Source organism: Poeciliopsis prolifica, unplaced genomic scaffold (assembly GCF_027474105.1).
Source record: "Poeciliopsis prolifica strain line A6 unplaced genomic scaffold, Auburn_PproV2 SCAFFOLD004, whole genome shotgun sequence".
Lineage (NCBI taxonomy): Eukaryota > Metazoa > Chordata > Actinopteri > Cyprinodontiformes > Poeciliidae > Poeciliopsis > Poeciliopsis prolifica.
The window spans coordinates 1,124,208-1,141,824 of record NW_026562379.1 but is presented as its reverse complement, the minus strand read 5'-3'; the positions used below and the strand labels follow the sequence as shown (position 1 = coordinate 1,141,824).

The window sequence follows — 17,617 nt, the reverse complement described above, 5'->3', positions numbered from 1 at the left end:
ATTACTAATATTTCACAATATCGGTGAAAGAGGTGAAGGAGTAGAATTCATTTTTTACGGATTTATTGAGCAGAGTTAGGATTACAATTCAACTCTCAGTTTTTTCCACATCATTGTAAAACAAGAATAGCTTGTTCTGTTTGTATATTCCAAATGTATTACTTACATATATATTAACCTATATTAATGATATTCCTATCATTACAGCATTGCATTTAAATGTGTATTACAAACAGCTTCTCTGGGTCGAGGTCCTCACACTCTGAAAACTGAAGTGTGTCTTGTAAAGTTTTACTTCTAACCCACATAAATGTATTTAATTTTGTCAAACTTTCAGCAACATTCAGCAGTTTTGCAGTGTAAAATAAGGGTAATAATAATGTACACTTCTAAATAATATACAAACAAGAAAATTTATATTTTTTTTGTTCTCTTGATTCAGCTGAATATTACGATATCTATGAAAGTATATTTTCTAACAGGAAGCGTTTTCTATGTTTGAGCAAACATAATGCGTTTCTGTTATTATATATGACAAATATCAAGATTCAAGGTCAGATGTTGATTTAAGTAACCTTTCTTTGTGGATACATAATGCAAAGTATAAAACTGGACAAAGAAATGTGATTTCAGAATAAAATTGGTGCTATGAGTTACCAGTTAGAAGAAGGGTATCAAAACTATCCATCCATTTTCTGTACATCCTTGTCCCTAGAGGGGTTGGAAGGGGTGCTGGTGCCTATCTCCAGCAAATGTTTCGGGCGAGAGATGGGGTCACCCTGGACAGCTTGCCAATCTGTCGCAGGGCAACACAGAGACAAACAACCAAGCACACACACACTCACCTAAGGAGTGTGTGTGTGCTTGGAGTACTTGGAGAGAAACCACATATGCACAGGAAGAACATGCAAACTCCATGCAGAAAAAACCCAGACTGGGAATCAAACGCAGGACCTTCTTGCTGCAAGGCAGCAGCAACAAGGTGTGCAGCCCAGTACCTAAAAAAATAAAAAGCAAAAAAAAAAAAAAAAAAGGACCGCAAAATTAAAATTTTGGTCTGGCTGCTTTTTATTCACTTGAATTGAGGATTCTGACTTTCAGAACCAAGCATGTTTTTTTTTTTTTGTTTTCATTTTGGGTCCCTCCCCTTGCCCCACCGCTCCAAACTTAGGTTCCTGGAAACCTGAAAGTTTTGAGTATTATTTGATAGTGATAGGAGTCAGACCTTTTATTTTGTTCACATGGCCTCCATCTGAACTCATCTGTTGATTCTTATTTTATCAGCAATATCTCTTAACATAGTGTAGGGTCTACACAAGTATATTTGATAATGATGGTTGTTTGTTCAGTCACTCTGTGTCCTCCTGTTCTCCTTTGGCTTCAGAGCTTCTCTCTCTCAGAAATCCTCCAAGATGTGACAACAGAGATGCTTCTCTGTGTTTCACCAGCATTTTCTCTACCTCCTGGTAGGAGACAAATCAACAAACACACAACACATGGAAGGAGGAACTGGTTAGACTTAAAAGTCTTTTAAATCCACATTTTGACTCCCAGTAAGCAGATTATCAGATCGGAAAAGAAAAGCAAAAGTACTATGCCTTTAGGTTCACACAGAGAGGGAATTCCCAGTTCTTACATCTTCAGACAGTAGTCCTCTGCTTGGTTTATGAAGCCTATGAAGCAGTGAGACAGCATGGGGATCTGACAGCGCCTCCTTTAGGTCACCCTGCTCCTGAAACCCAACACACAAACTTGGTTCCGGTCCAGCACGGATGCCCAGTCTGGCCTGAAATAGCTCTTGCAAACAGTCCTGTAGAGTCTGGCAGGAAGTGAACATAAATAAATAAATACATAAATAAATAAACAAATGCTCTTTTCAAACCACTGACAACTTCAACCTTCACTGATATGGCAATTAAAATACAGGTGTTATTTAGATTTCTTCAAATTTTATAGATTTTCATTCACCTTGAAGAAAATTCTCTGGAAGGCTGGACTAAAGTCGGCGCTCATGTCTTTGGTTTTGATGTGTGAGAGACAGTGAAGGAGCATGAGAGAGAAACCACCGACACACTGCAGCCTCTGACGGCGGACAAAGAGTGTTTCTTCTGCTTCCTGTGCATGTGCAAAATAAAGTTAGTCATCAATCACTTGATCATCTTGCAGATGGACAAAAACACAACATGCACGACCCATTGCTAAAATAATTTCAGCGGGGTGCATTTTGTTATACTCAAAATATAGATTTGATGTATTAAGACAGTCAGACAACTCTTGTTTGTCTTAGACTGGAGCAGTTTGAATGTTGAAGTCGATTCTGAAACTAACCACAGACCACACAACTTGGGTCAATGAAGTCGACACGTTTTATTTACAAGAAATCTGCTTTGGTTTGGCCTTATTACTTCAGTTCTCTGTTCCCGTAAAAGAAAGAAATAGAAGAACTGAAAAAAAGCTGAGCAAGTGCTGTTTTTTCCAGTTTTAATACCAATTTTGTGAAATATTAGCAATAAGGCTACTTTTCTTAAAACAACTTTGGTGAGACGAGTTTGCTGGCAATCCCGCAGAGTAACACCATGTGGTCACTAAACTACTGCAGACTGTGTAAACTTCACTCTGAACTTTAAGCAGCATAGATTGTGTCCCCCCTCCTCTCTTTCTACAGATTTGCAAAATTAAACCTGGAAACACTGAGCAACAGTCTTGTCCTATTTCTCTTTTTGTCCAAATATCTTTTGATGTGGTGTCTCCAGCCTTTTGTTTGACAATCATCTCAAGGCTAAGCCATCCTGGTTAATGGTGAATCTTTTTCAACCACAATTTTCCTTCCACTCAACTTTCTGTGACAATCACTACTGCTGCATTCTGCAGCATTCTGTGATCAAGAAGCTTCTTTAGCGTCAACCTTCTATGGGTTACTCTCCTCTTGGAGGCTGTGTCTGTCAAATGAGCTGACTTCCTCCTGACGGATTAGCCTACTCACCCAGACTAGAGATCATTTAGAGGCTCTTAGTGTGGGTGTTGGTGAATGGGTGATTAGAGTGACACCCTGGGTGTCAAATCATTAGGAGCTGCATTTTGGGATTTCATTATTGGTGTAACAAAGACTTGACGTACTTCTCTCAATGTGCAGTAACTCAGGGTAACAAATTCTACTTTCTGAAATTTAACCTTTTAATTTTTTGAGACTAATTAATGTTTATTCCAACTGAAGCGTCAGAGTGTTTCCTCCGAATAATGAGAAGTTCAGTTCTTAACGTGGGGCTACGGTAAAAAGATGCAAAATAACTGGACGCAATTCTGGATTGTTCACCTTATTCAGTTGTGACCTACGTAAATGTGTGACATGCAGCTAGGAGAGATTGCTCTTTGGATCAAGACGGCCGTGTGGAAATCGAAAGTCTGAGATGCAGCCTGAGGTTGAAAGAGAAAGTTGTGTTTTGGAGACATTTCAAATGTAGACGCTGCAGCTATGTGATCTATTGGGTGTAATTTTGTTGAAGGCTAGAGAAGAACGTGTTGGTATGACCCAGCTTTAACAGCTTCAGCAATAAATAAAGCGCTCAGTGAATTCTAGTTCAACTGGTTATTTTTCCAAACCATGGGAACATTTTCAGTAAATTGTTTAGTTTAAGACATTATTTAAAACTAGAGTGATGATCCTGGTCCAGTCAGGAAGCAGCAAAACTAATACGCCCATATAGGTAACTTTAAAAATAAATCTTAGCACATACCATCATAAAGCAGCACTTTACCTGATAAAAAAAAGAGTTCCTGAAAGCGTTGCCTACATAGTTGTTGTTTGGCAGGCTCACGGCTACCTGAAGTGAAACCGCTGGAGTCTGTAAGAAAGGAAGAAAAACTCTAAGGCATTTTCGTTTATCTGAGGTTTTACAGAGACCAACAAGGTAAAAGTGCCTATCACTAGTTGAACTTTGAAAGGACATAGACAGAAAGTATCACTAGAATATTCTATGATTTTCTCACCCTGAATAATAATAAAAAAGCTAAATATCAACAATTGTGTTTCAATGTTTATTAATTCATGATTCCTGTCAAAGTGAAACCTGAGCACCAACCAGTTTTAGATTATGCAGTGTGTCAATCAGGAATAATCCATGCTGGTGGACCAGAAACTCTCTGGGATTTAGGACTGAAAGGTCCAAAGGGATCAGCTCTCCTTCGCATTCCCACTGGGCATCCAGGACGTCCACAAAACCGTTTCCTCTGTCTGGATAAAGTGAGCGATTAATCAAAATAAAATCATACAAATTTTGTTCTTTTTTTTTTCTCCAGATGGTTGTTTGACTCCTTGCTGTAGTGGACACCAACTAAAACAGAAGGTATTTACACATTTGACCAAACGTCTCCAGTGTTCGTGGATGAAAATTTCTGAACTCACTACTAAGTTCTTGTCCAAGTAAACCAGCCTTCCCAGCGCAGGCCTTCAGCCGCAGTTCCAAATCCCTTAAAAACTGGAAGAGAGGAGAGACCTCCACCAGCCTCTTCCACTGCTCCTCTGAGGGGCACAAAAAAGTTAAAGAGATGTCTATTTCATTGATTTGATGTACTTTTAGTAAATGTTGGTCCTAATGACACTCTTACTTATATAAGGAATACCTGGAGTAGCAGTGACGGCTGTATGTGTAAACTGAACAGGGTCCTTTGTCTGCTGACTGTCTGTAAAGAAACCAATATCATCATGTGGACAGTTCCCAGGTTCAGGTAGACATGCATGACAGAAAAATCTCACATTAACCTTCAATCATGAGAAGGATACAAATAAACATTACGCTTCTGTTTTGCCAACTAAAACTCAAAGAGAGGAATGTTTTGTGCTGCTTCTCAGCACTGTTCACTCCACAGCCTAAATTCTGAGTGTTTGTATGCTACCGCTATCTGGAACAGACTTAACAGCAGCTAACCACATTTTGCTTCACCACATTTTGTACAAACCAACCATCTACAGAAAAAAAAAAAAACTACGTGCAGAGTGCACAACATTTTCCACGTGGGGTTTAGATGAGGACAGTTGTTACATCTCACCCTGAGAGTGAACGCCAGACGATTCAGTCTGTCGTGAGCAGATCTGGAAAATGCCGTCCTGGGTTTCAGCAGCATTCACAGGTCCTCTCAGAGACTGAGTCGAGCTCCCTTTTGACACATAAAGAAGACATTTACTCTGCTTTAAACAAGTGAGGAATTTGTCATTTATTTATACTCATTTTACTTAGTTTTATTCTTTTAGAAATGCTCATGTCCTTTTTGATCGCAAATAAACCTCTTGGTTGAATGAAAATCAACCTGCAACGAGCATGAATCGGTTCGAGCTTAACTATATTTCACAAAGAACATACCTTTCACTGCTGGAACAGAGGTTGTCCACACTCTGGATGGGATCTCCAAGCAAAACTCCTGCTTTCTTGACAAGCCTAAGACATACCAGAAAACATTTTTATTTGTCCTCAGTAAAGACCAGCACTGGTGTTTGGCTGTGAGATATGTGATGATGCAGTTGGTTGATGCTCCTCTACCGGAGATTTGCTGGTTGCACATGTTGGAGAACAGGTCTGTTGAAGGTTTTTCTTCCAGGAGCACATTCAATCTTTCAAGCAGAGGAACAACCCTCTGTTGGAGCAGAGCCATCACGGTGATGTTTGGCTTATAGTCACTACATTGGACCAGGCCATAGTCTTTGAACCAAAACTGTCCACAAAGTACTGCCTAAACAGCCACACAGGAAATGGGAACATCACTAGAGCTAACAATTAATGTTACACCTCAGTAATGATCAATTAATCCATCTCTGTATGTAATGTGTTTCATACAATATTTTGCTTATTAAAAAAAAAAAAACATATAGCCAGTTGTAGATAACATATCTTGCAAATCTTATAAGCACTTTGTGTTTTTACCTGGGCTGTGTTGGCACGCAGCTGAGACACATGTCTGACAAAATGGAGCAACATGAGAGCAGAATCCACCGCTGTCTGTGTGGAACAACACTGCTCCCTTAATTCTCTGTGCCTGAGCTCTCTGTCCTGAAAACCCAATGGTTTTATACTGTCACTATCTTATGGTCAAATGTGCTGTTGTTGAGAACAAACTTAGACTAGCTCAAGCATTTTTTGTCAGACATTGTTCTTACCATCGCATGGAGATTTGTAGACCAGTCTCCTGGCTGGGACGTCCATTTCTCATTGTCTTGTTGCAGCTGATCCATGCACACATCCAGCTTATCAAGGCCAGACATAAGGGCTGCGTGCCAACCACACTGCTGGTCCCATTCCTCTTCATCGCCTACAATCAGCCATGTTTTTTCATACCTTATTGTGCTGCGATGCAAATAAAACACTGCAAAGTGGCATTATGCTTAATCTGGCATCTTGGAATCGACATTACCACAGGTAAGGATGCTTAAGACATGTGGGGGCAAGACCAGAGCCAAGAATGAGCACTGAGCTGCTCTTCTCTGGACCTCATTTTGTGCAGTATCCTGCAGCTCGACAGCTGCCTCCTTCAGCTGCTTCCCTGACCACTGGACCTAGAGGAACATACAGACTATTCATTCAAGCTTAAATAAAGCATATACACACACGCGTGCATGCAAACACACACGCACAGATCCTGTTGTAAAGCTCAAAGAGCAAAGATGTAGTTAGTCATTTCTGCATTCACTGTCAACATCTAGAATCTTAGAATACAGTTCTAAAAAAATATTCTGTTTTTATTTCTACACATTCTAAAGCTTGAAAAGCCTTGAATTGCTTCCTCTCTGAATGCACTAAGCTCTTCTTTAAAACTCCATAAAAACTCCCCCTGCTGACCTGATGAGAATTTGCATCTGAGACACTGAAGAGATGCTGGCATAAAGCTGAGTCCAGATCGACGAGGATGTCTTCCTCACGCTGCCTCTGCTGCTGCCAGTAAGAGTTTCTCACACATATTTCCCTCTGCAGCGCCTCCACCTGACACAGAACAGAAAAAAAAAAGATAACTGAGCAAGATGCAGCTCAGTTATCTGCCTTATTCCTACATGATATATCATCCATTATTACATTATAACTTGATTTAGGGATTTGTCCACCTACTTGTACACCATCAGTTTGCTCTGCCGTCATCAGCCAGAATGACAATGTTAGAGGCACAACGTTTTTGGTGGGCACATCCAGCCTTGCTCCAACTACTGGGGCCAGCAGCCCAGTCACTGGATCCACAGCCTGAGCTCCATAACGGATCGCCACCAAGCCTGTCAGGCGCAATCACATGCTTAACTCACTGATGTAAATGTCTTGCATTATTCTAAAATGAATAAAATGAAGAATTGCAGGTTCTTGTTATCATCATGCCTTTTCCTTTTGGGTCCTCCATGGTTCCTGCCAGAGGAATTGCATTGCCAGACACAGGATCCCTCTGGCACCCAAGCACAGGAACACTTAGACCAGATCCCATGGGGTCAAGATACTCCATCCCCAAGAGAGCTGGCAGACACACATCTGAAGCTGGAAGAGGCATTTCGCCTGATTCATACCACAAAGATGAGTAAATGACAAAAAAAAAAAATCATTTTTAAGATCATATAAAATCAGGTCAAATAAGGCGGGACATGATTTTTACTAGAAAGAAAGACTAGCCTACCAGTACAATCTGACATTGTTGTTTTCTGAGCCTCAGACTTTTGCTAATGGCCTTATAGAACTTTACATCAACCTTAAAAAACATATCTAGTACAAAATAAGTAAAGATGTTTTTTTGTTCTACGTGGTATTTCTAGGTATTTCTCCATTAAAATGAAGAATAATAGTGTAAAGGTTAAATTTAGGCTTATTAGAGACAAACTGGTCACATGCTTAGTTCTGGAAAGGGTAGATGTCTGTGATATGTAAAGGTCAAGTGAAAAGTCTTTAGGTTAGGAAATGTGTGTTCCTCTTAGGCTTCTGACTCTCTTAAATGTCAGACTTAAAAAAATAAAGTCCCTTTTGCCTGCACATGTGTGCTCACTGCTCATTGGCCAGCTCTGTCTCAGTTTCAAAACAAATATGGTGGATAAGTTGAGTGTTCCACTTTCCCTGAGACAGGTTCAGAAAGTTTTTCAAGCTTTTCAAAGGCCAAAGTAGCAGACTCACTTCTGTCAGATTGTCCCAGGACAGATTGAAATTGTGTTCATGCAGACGCACAGTTCTGACTGTGATATAATGTACTCTTCTCTTGCTGATCTTTTCAGGCGTCTGTATTTTGTTGGTTTTGGGTGGTGCTTTCATTTTTTGCAACTGATAAATAAGCCAGGATCTACATATGCAATGAAGAACTAAGCAATATCTTGAACCAAGGAAAAAAATTGTCTAAAAAGTGTCTTTTTCACAAGGATTCCTTACCCAGTGTCCCACCGTCCTGCTGCAGTTGCAGAGTCCAGCCCAACAGCATCTCAAACCTGGTCCACAGCTGCAGCCCAGAGTGCAGACTCCGTTCCCAGGCCTGCTCAAGCTCCTTGCTTGCAGCGAGAAGATTATCCAGTCGGCCGCTTATGTTCTCATTGCCTGGATGGTTCTGCATATTTAGTAGAGTCGGGTCGGAACCCCAGTCATCAGTTAGCGGTTTCAGGAGGTCCAGTGTTTTAAGCATCTCAGCCAGAACCTGAACCAAATAAACATCTCTGTCACTCAGGTAATTTATTACTAAGCAACTTTGCAAATGTACAGTTTTAGCGTTGCTGGTTTACTCTCAAAGTCTGTGGTTGTATTATTTATTTATCACGTTTCATACAACGTAGCTCACTAGGAAATGAGAAGGGAAAACTAAATACTTTCCTCACTGCTTGGCAGTTTCATGTGCTGGTATCGTGACAAGTATTGAACATCAAGTCATGTTGGTACTGGAGTTAATCAAGTACCTTGCTGTCTAATAATGCTTGATAACCTCCTGCATGAGGCACCAGCTGTCCGGCCCTGATGGTGACTCCTCCTACTCTCACCATCTGCCCACTCAGAGGTTCGGTGAAGACCTCACCGAGTAGCGCTCCACCTACTGGTTGTACATCTCCTACAGGATAAGCAGAGTAAGTCCAAATGACAAAAGATCTGTATCTTAAGTATTGATAGACATCTAGCAACACTGACCTGTTACCAGATCTAAATGGACCCCAACAGTGAGCACAATGTTCCCTGTCCTGGAGTCCAGCATGGGATAGCCAATTTGTATTGGCTGAAGCAGGCGGGAGAGTGGGCAGGTATGCAGCCTTCCCAGGGGGTAAACTAGTCCAGTCTGTGGGTGGATGGTTACTGCCAGGGTGGGTACGGGAACGCCTGTGTCTGGATCTGCCATGGGCATGCCCAACCGTAACCTATGACCTGGTTTTAGGCCTTTGAGACGAATGCAAGGCAGGGGCAGCTCTGAGGGGCAGGTGGTGGGAAAAGGAAGAAATGGAAGGAGGGGACTGTCCAACTTTCTGATATCACCTAATGCAATGAAAAGCACACAAGATATTTTTATTACAATCAAGGAAGAGTTTATTCAGCTAGTGAACTGAAAGGAAAATGGGACATGGTTTAAAAAAATGTTAAGTAAAAGTCAGAAAAATTAGGGGAAACAAGGAACAGGTGTAACTAATCAAGGGGTGGCTGGGACGACACAGATACTCCACAGAAAACAGAAATCTAAATAAACTCACAGAAAAGCTCAAATCCTCACACAGAGATGAATATATGTTGGTGTGCAATGTGTGTATCAACCTCCAAAAACACAAAAAAGGCACAACAACTTCTGAAGATGCTGGCTGAAGGTGGTAAGAGAGTGTCATTATCGCCAGTAAAATGAACCATGTACTTACATGGGCTAAAATTGCTAAGAGGCAATTACTCCAAATTGCTTAAAAAAAAGCCAGACTCCAATTTGCAAAGGCACTCAAGGACAAAACACCTATTTGTTGGAGGCATGTCCTGGGCTTTAATGACATTGAAATTGAAGTATTTGATCACAGTGACCATCACAGAGAAAGCCTGAGAAAGCCATCCCAGCTGTGAAGTATGGGGGCTGCAATATAGACAGCGTCATGGGGAAAGAACATTTCATGTATATATTGAAGCAACATGTCAAATCTTTAGCCAATAAGTTAAATTTAAAGAATCTTGGGTAGAAATGGGTTTTCCTAAAAGTCAATGTGTTAAGAAATGGTTTAAGAACAACAAAGTCAATATCCTGGAGTTGTCTTCAAAAACACTGATCTCAGTCCCATAGAAAATGTGTGAGTAGGGCTGATAACTTTGAAAAGATTCCAGCAAACTATTGGGCGAAGCTTGTGGAAGAACATCCAGAAGATTTGACCCAAGTTGTACGACTTGAAAGGCAATTCTACCAAATACTGAACCATTCACCTTGTATTTTAACTTCAAAATAAATAAAAAAGTGACTTGGCTATCCATCAACATAGTTATTTACATATTTAGTAAGCTAAAATCTTTGAGGTAATTATTTTCTGACACAAAACAGGAAGGTTTAGTCTGATTTATTGCCAGGCAATAACCTGGTTACTTCACTATTTGTTGTATATTTTAAATTATTTCGTCATTCTGCATTTGTATGTAATTGTTTCATTATAAAACACCTCAATGTAAAAGATTTTTATTTATCCTTAGGATGCATAATTACTACTGCAGTTGAGTTTATTTTTATTACCAGCAGTAGAGTCTTCCTCTTGGCAACTGTAAGACTTTGTAGCCATATCTGCTCCAAGCAAACTCATTAAGCCCTTACAACTCTGCAGTGACTGACACATCCCTGTTGTTTTATATGTGCATGTTTATCGATGCACATTTTGTACATTTTCCTTCTCTAAAGACTAATCTACTCAGCTGCACATTACTTTCCGTTTGAGTATGCAATTTCTTTGAATACCTGTACAGCGTCATTTTTATTGTAAATGTTTGCTTACCATCCGTCATTCTTATTTTTGTGACTTTTACCTTTGTTGGCGTATGCATGTCCCACTTACCTTAACTTGCTGCAGTGACACCTGAATTACCTCTGTATTTCTATTCTATTTAGTATTCTCTCTGTCTTAAACATGGCGTTTTATTTCATCACAGTATGTGTGGTAGGATAGAATCGGCGGTGTTACCTGTACAGATGTCCGTGGTAAACACTAATGTAGAACTGACGGGGTCATAGGCCACGTTGCCAACGATGGGTAAAACTCTGCCAGTCTGTGGGTGAATGAAGTAATCAGGTGGCACTGCCATGGTGTGGCCACTGCTCAGCAACATGTGGCTTTGAGAGTTTGGCTTTATGAGCCCGGTGACTGGATCACAATGAACTGCAGCAGGGACACGCAGAAACCCGTCGGGACCTGAGGAGGCAAGGGTTGGACATTTTTTAAATCTTTATCTGAAAATCCTGATGATACTACCAATTAACAAATCTAACTTGTAAGACGTATTTTAGCATAAAAAAGGGATTTATTTCAACATTTTTTCTTCTTGATAGAGGCTATATGTTTTAGCAATTGTTTATTCGTTTTTTTTTCAATAAGTTTTTTTTTTCTTGGCTGCAGCACAAGCTTTTAGCAGTAGATGGTGCTGTTTCTCCAACATTCAAGAAGTCCTTCATAGTATCGTGGTACTACACAGAAACTACTGAATAATTGTTTTTTCTTCTTTTTCAGGACTCATTGACTCACCAAAGATGTCGTCTTTGGTCAGGACGGTTCCCGTGTCGGGACAGAGCAGCTTGGCCCCAGTACTTTCACCCAGCAGCCCCAACGCTCCCTGACGGTGGCACTCCGCTGCCACCAGCTCCACCATTTCATCCACAAGGCACGTCAGCTTTTGGGTCATACTTAACATTGGTGGAAAATATATTTACAACTTCGTAGTATTTATTTCAGATCCATTTGACTCTTTACAATAATACTTGAAAAATAGTTTACATTTGCTGGTGAGGCTCACAAGAGGCCTGAGTGTTGTTGGAAATCTTGGACAGCAGTCTGGTGCACTCTCTGCATCGAGTTTTGAATCCACTGTAGACCCGCTGCTTGGCCTGCTGATCTCGTCTCAGTACCTAGAAGGAACCAGTTACATCTATTTCAGTTATCCTCTTGGGTAGGTTGATCATTTTAGCTGTTTGCTTCTAAGATTTAGTGTTTGGCATTTCTTTGCTTTCTGTTAAACTGTCAGGGAGGACGTATAATTAAATGCACCTTGTTCTTGATTATTTCAGTTTACATATGGCAGAGAAGCGCCACAAAACGAGGAACAAACATCGTGTTATCGTGGAAACGCTCACTCAGCAGGTTTTCACCTGGGTTCAAATAAAACAAATCTGGTGTTAAATGTTCAAGCAGCTAAACTTTTCTAACATGGACATTCTTTAGTTAGTATGTCAAGATTTGTCCCTTTTTCTTCTTTTTTTTTTTTTTAGTTCTTAAAAAAAGTGGATAAAAGTGAAAACACCCACCGTCTCTGTTTAGTTAGATTTATCAATCTGACAAATCTTTATTTATGATTTTAAGTTGCCTTTTAAAAATCTTCATACTTCTCGATGTTCAGTTTGCCGTTCTACAGCTAAAATCTTCAAGATATTTTGGGAGATTTTATGTGATGCGGGAAAAAACGGTGGTAAAGGGTGAATCTTTTAACAGTCAAAAACCTGAAACAAATGGAGCCCCATTTAGTCAGACTCCTCACTGCATCCCCCCCCCCAAAAAAAATAATAAATTCATAACAAATCACTCTGAGATCCAACTGCAATATTTACAGATGGTCTCCATCCAAACTGAGATCAAAAGACCAATTTTATTGAAGTCTAAATGTGCCAAACTATCAGAGGTTTTAACCTAAAATACTAAAGTAGTAAATGTTGCAGCTGAGAGGTGCATATTAAATCAGGGAGCGCTGCAGCAAACACGGTACATTAATTCTATTTCTTCATAATTATAATCCCACTAAAACATATTGAAATTTATAATACGAATATGTGGAAAACATCAGAATGTAAGAGCACTGCATAATGAGACTTGTATAGTACCTCAAGCTGATTGTCAAGCAGAGTTCGCAACTGGGAGGCCAAAGCCCTCCGTCGCCCCACTTCTTTCTCCATCTCTTTTCTCATCCTCTCATAACCTTCCCCCACCTTCTCCTCGGCGATCATGCCTGGGTGGAGTACCTGTAGTTTCCCAAGGACTCCCTGATACATCTCTTTTACCTGGACAAACACAAAAACACATTAGAAACATCGTAAAACTTTTTGTAATCTGAGCCTACAATCATGCAGCCTGAGCAAACATCTCCAATCCTCGGGAGACATAAGCATTTATGCAGCATCGTCTCTTCTTACATCTCTATCGCTCCACTTCTTCAGGGTTGTAACATTAATCTGTTTGCTAAACTGCATCCAGCCAATTAAGTAGGAAGGACACAGGACAAAGAGAAATGCACATAAGAAAACAAAGACCTTCGTATGTGATATTTAGCCTGTTTCAATGAACCTGAATGATCTGTGAAACGCGTATGAGGAGGGAACTAGTTACATCGTGAAAGAGAAGATGTGCCTAACCTTTCAGGGCTTCTATGAAATCAAATTAGAGGTCATGAAGTGAATGTAAAGATGCACTTCATTCGAATGTTGTATGGTTTTTTTATGAGAAGACTCCAACCTCAAGGCTAAGCTAAAAATTAAAAAAAGATAAATAAATGAATTCCACAAGAAATGACTGAAGATTTACTTTGTAAAGGTTTTTCTCACATCAAACTCCAAGACAAAAAAAAAAGGCACCAACAATATTCCTGGTTACTAAAAGAACTATATTTAATGCATGGATTGGCAAATTAATAAGAGACAAAGTCCCATGTGGATTTCTTGTTCGTGAACAGTTCTGGTTCACTGAAGTGTGAAGGATTAAGTGTGTGAAGTTTAAAAGAGGCAATCAGCGCCAGTTCCTTTGCTGCCAGTTCACTTGGCGAATAATCTGGGAGTTTCTACCTCCGTTGTGAGCTGCCCCAGCCTGGTAGTGACAGACAGGCTTTGTTTCAGCAGGAGGCTGTAGAAAGTGTTGCTGCTGAAAGCCTCCAAATCCACCTGGTGCTCATAATCCCAAAACTCATCCAAAACATCCGGGCAGGCTGCTTTTCACAAAGACAGTAGAAAGCGGGGAGAGATGGGGATAAAAAATTGAATAAATGTATTTCAAATCACATGGAAAATTATTTTGGAAGTACAAAAATAATTTTCAGGAAAAGTATTTATATTAAGATTTTTGTGACATTGCAACCATAAACAGTAACATAGTGTTTCTCACAATATGAGTGGATTTATAAATAGAAAATCACAAAGTACTACATAGCTCCTCAGATCACACCTTTAATGAACTACATTTTGTCACATTTACATGTGAGAGAATTTTTCTGTATACCAACTTTGGATGCTGGGAGATATTTATTTTTCTCCCCTTCTTTCAGAAATAGCTCAAGCTCATCAGTCCTTTCTTCTATTATAGTTAGCTGTAAATGTCACCCTTCCATCAACACCAGTGTGTGTACTTAATCCACAATTGTTATATAAGTCACCCTCTTCACAATTTCTCATAATCATGTGTTGATCTATTTCATTGAGTTTCTGTAAGTTTATGGCTGTTGTGTTAAATAACATGGACAAATTTAAGGTATGCAAATACTTTTACAATGGCCCTTGTGATAAGCTACATTAAAAGTTCAGTAAAAGCTGTTTTTCGGGTGTGCATGTGCGTGTTTTGGAACATCTACTCTGAAGTGAAGTTCTGCTTGGTTCTCCGTAGTGATGACATCAAAAGCTGTACAAAAGTAAACTGAAGAAAGGGCCCCATTGATAAGATGCTTGTTTTCCTTTTTGCTGTTGGTCATCGTACACATGCCATCAGCTTCGTGACGTAAATGTTTTCAGCAGTAACTGGTTGGATGGGTACACCACCCAAAGGTCAGTGTCAGTGTTGCATAAGAAGTCACTGGGGTCTTCAAAGGCCCACTGTTTGGACAGAACCTGGAGTCGGTGCATGTTGCAGGTGCATTTGTCTAAAGTTGCCGATCACATTTGAATGTAAGTTGGGAAACAAATTATCTCCTAGGCTTCTAATAAATGAGTGAATAATAGGGAGATTCCACCTGGCTGAATGGAGTCCTTCATTAGCCTAGCTTGTTGATTCCGATGGGTCTTCCTAAGTGTGAAAGCTCTTGAGCCTTTTGATGCATAGTCATCCATTTGGTAGGCCAGCTGCAACGAACGATACTTCGTCGTGATTGGTTTCTTCTCCGGCCACCCATATTCCTGGAACATGATCTACAAAGACAAAAAACACAAACGTTTTAAAGTTACTTTATAAGATAGTGAACATCTAAAATGCTCTTGTGGCTAAAAAGGCGAACCAGCAATGCAACAGATAAGCAGAGAACGACCACAGCTCCAAACAACAGTCCGCCGGCGACCAGCCAATCAGGTCGAAGCAGCAGATCACGTCTTCTGCTGATTCCCATTTGGGTCAGATGTCGAGGAATGGTTGGGAAGAAGGGTCCAGGCTCATAACACTGGGCCCCTGCGGGCATCACGCGCACATACTGAAAGGCATTGGCATCCGTAGTTAGTGACACCTTACCAACTATATCTTATGTCACAAATTGCATTCGCCATCTGCTAACTTGTTTTATGTGCTGTTCTTAGTATTGATCATTACGTCCTTAGACAATTCAATCAAAAACATGAACAAGATTTTAAAAATAGAGTCAAAACAGCACAGTACTACATCAGCTTTTGAAATGATATGTTTTATGATGATTTTTAAATAAATAAAATTACTATGTAACAAAGCAGCTTTGATTTTTGTAATTGAAATTCACCATGTGTTTATGCTGATTGCTGCTAAGTGTGAATACGTAAACCCCCTGGTGGCTAAAGACCAGCGAAAATAAGGTAGGAGGAGTCCAGGAAAGGGTCAGCTGCTCTTCCAGCAGCCTGAGCGCACCCCAGTCAAAATCACTGTTTGTGTTGTAGAGATTGTCGCTGAAAGAAGTGCAGAGACGATGAACAAAAATGTCAAAACAAAAGAAGTAAAATACTCAAACCTGAAAGAATTTACCACCCGACTTACATGTCATAGAGCGGGTAATGGCGTGTGCTGACAGTGAACAGTAAAACATCCCCCAGTTGGAGACACGTTGTCGGATTGAGGACTCCAGTTATACTCAACACACTCTGATCGTCAACATCACTCAGTTCTTTGTTCCACTGTCTGAAATGAGGTTCTCTTTTTGTATCACTGGTATTTTCCACACCGCTGGTCTCATCTAAAACTTCATAGTCTTTATCTGTAAATCAGTCATGCAGAACAACAGTCTCAATAACTCGATAATTTAGTTTGCATGTGTTGAGAATTTCCGTGCATTCGTTGTTATTTCGATTGATGTGCGGCAGTGACAAACCGGCTGAGCTCTGTGTGCGGTCTGGAAACAGCTGCTGGATTTCCTCTGGGAGACCGCTGAGGAGGCCAAAGAGTCCTGACTCTAGCAGTCGTGATACAGATGAAGAAAAAAAAGGAGGTCATGAATGTGACAGGGAACCACAAAGAAATCAGCCGCTGGATAGGAAAACCCTATTGTGTGTGTGTCTGTGATTGTTTGAAAGTGCATCTTCACCTGTGGTCTGAACAATGTAGACAGGACGTGAGGGTTTATGATGGCTGTGGCACTCCAGAGTCCCCTGGGAATCCCACCTTTCAAAAACCGTTTCCAGCACGCTGCCTGAGACGCTTGACACCTGCAGGCACACAATGACAATCTTTGCCATTAATAGGTCAATGCAACACAAGAGATGAGGCTGTAGTTTCACAGCGAAGATGACAATACATGCATGCATGCATTATCGGAGCAGGCTTATTTGTCTATTGTGTTTTATTCAATAGATATATGACATGAATATGAGTGTAACAATTGAAAAAAAAACATTGCATTCTTAAAATTTCAGATAATATTCAGTCTTTTGGTACATCTGACAAGTATGGATGTTAATCTATTGTCCACCTGACTTTCATAGCTCCATGACAGAGCCATATTCTGATCATATCTGCACAGGAGCTTCAAATGTATAGCAGGCTTCTGCCTGCATAGGCCTCCACATGCAGCTCTGCCAGGAGGCTCTCTGCACACACACAGACCCAGATTCCTGTCATAACCACGGTAGTCCTCTGGTGTTTGGCACACCTGCAGAAAAACAGCCAAAGCAACTCTTGTGACATGTACGTTTTCTGATTAATTCCTCTGAATCAACACAACGATGAAATCATTGCTGAGCAAAATCACAGGAAGCAGCTTATGGTTAAATATTAATTGGGTTTATTAAGCTTGGAGGCTTGTCAGGTTCATGGGGTAAAGGGCAAAGACATCCAGGTTGTACTCATTACCCTCAGTGATTGTGGGCAGTGTGCTTACTCAATGCATTCTTTAAACAGGTCATAGTTGTTGCATATCTTCTGTACGAGTTTCCTGTCTCATATCATTTTGAACAAGATAAACCAAAGACCTTTCCCCTAGTTCTTCGGTAGTGTATGTGAAGGGCCATATCATAAGTGCAAGCATTTACCTTATCCTTACAATGAAGAGACCAC

At 40.4% G+C, this 17,617-nt stretch overlaps 2 protein-coding genes across 2 annotated transcripts; both read right to left on the bottom strand.

Annotated features, from left to right (window-relative positions):
• Window positions 1–991: 991 nt before the first annotated feature.
• Window positions 992–7,217, bottom strand: LOC129359222 (uncharacterized). The gene is made up of 15 exons (XM_055028691.1): window positions 7,092–7,217; window positions 6,828–6,968; window positions 6,403–6,544; window positions 6,149–6,300; window positions 5,916–6,041; window positions 5,535–5,724; window positions 5,358–5,432; window positions 5,047–5,154; window positions 4,621–4,680; window positions 4,403–4,519; window positions 4,080–4,231; window positions 3,756–3,842; window positions 1,969–2,115; window positions 1,637–1,819; window positions 992–1,463 (listed from the first exon to the last, which is right to left on the bottom strand). The coding sequence occupies exons 1-15, from the start codon at window positions 7,119–7,121 to the stop codon at window positions 1,350–1,352; spliced, it is 1,824 nt and encodes a 607-aa protein (XP_054884666.1). The 5' UTR covers window positions 7,122–7,217; the 3' UTR covers window positions 992–1,349.
• Window positions 7,218–7,302: 85 nt separating this feature from the next.
• Window positions 7,303–16,913, bottom strand: LOC129358849 (uncharacterized). The gene is made up of 15 exons (XM_055028068.1): window positions 16,650–16,913; window positions 16,437–16,517; window positions 16,106–16,322; window positions 15,855–16,017; window positions 15,387–15,575; window positions 15,126–15,300; window positions 13,972–14,111; window positions 13,018–13,194; window positions 11,921–12,051; window positions 11,672–11,829; window positions 11,114–11,341; window positions 9,117–9,455; window positions 8,891–9,039; window positions 8,376–8,634; window positions 7,303–7,520 (listed from the first exon to the last, which is right to left on the bottom strand). Exons 1-15 carry the CDS (start codon window positions 16,867–16,869, stop codon window positions 7,303–7,305), a joined length of 2,844 nt encoding a protein of 947 aa, XP_054884043.1. The 5' UTR covers window positions 16,870–16,913.
• Between the last annotated feature and the right edge of the window lie 704 nt (window positions 16,914–17,617).

What these genes read in the sequence shown, in the direction of transcription:
- LOC129359222 (XM_055028691.1), bottom strand. Translation starts at nt 7,121, where the DNA reads ATGACGGCAGAGCAAACTGATGGTGTACAA. An exon ending in GTGCAACCAGCAAATCTCCG is followed by an intron (nt 5,433 to 5,534) that starts GTAGAGGAGCAT and finishes GGTATGTCTTAG; the next exon opens with GCTTGTCAAGAAAGCAGGAG. An exon ending in CACTGCATAATCTAAAACTG is followed by an intron (nt 3,843 to 4,079) that starts GTTGGTGCTCAG and finishes CCTTTCTTACAG; the next exon opens with ACTCCAGCGGTTTCACTTCA.
- LOC129358849 (XM_055028068.1), bottom strand. Translation starts at nt 16,869, where the DNA reads ATGCATGCATGTATTGTCATCTTCGCTGTGAAACTACAGCCTCATCTC. An exon ending in GAAGGACTCCATTCAGCCAG is followed by an intron (nt 14,112 to 15,125) that starts GTGGAATCTCCC and finishes TGTGAAAAGCAG; the next exon opens with CCTGCCCGGATGTTTTGGAT. An exon ending in TGGGGCAGCTCACAACGGAG is followed by an intron (nt 13,195 to 13,971) that starts GTAGAAACTCCC and finishes GTGTTTGTCCAG; the next exon opens with GTAAAAGAGATGTATCAGGG.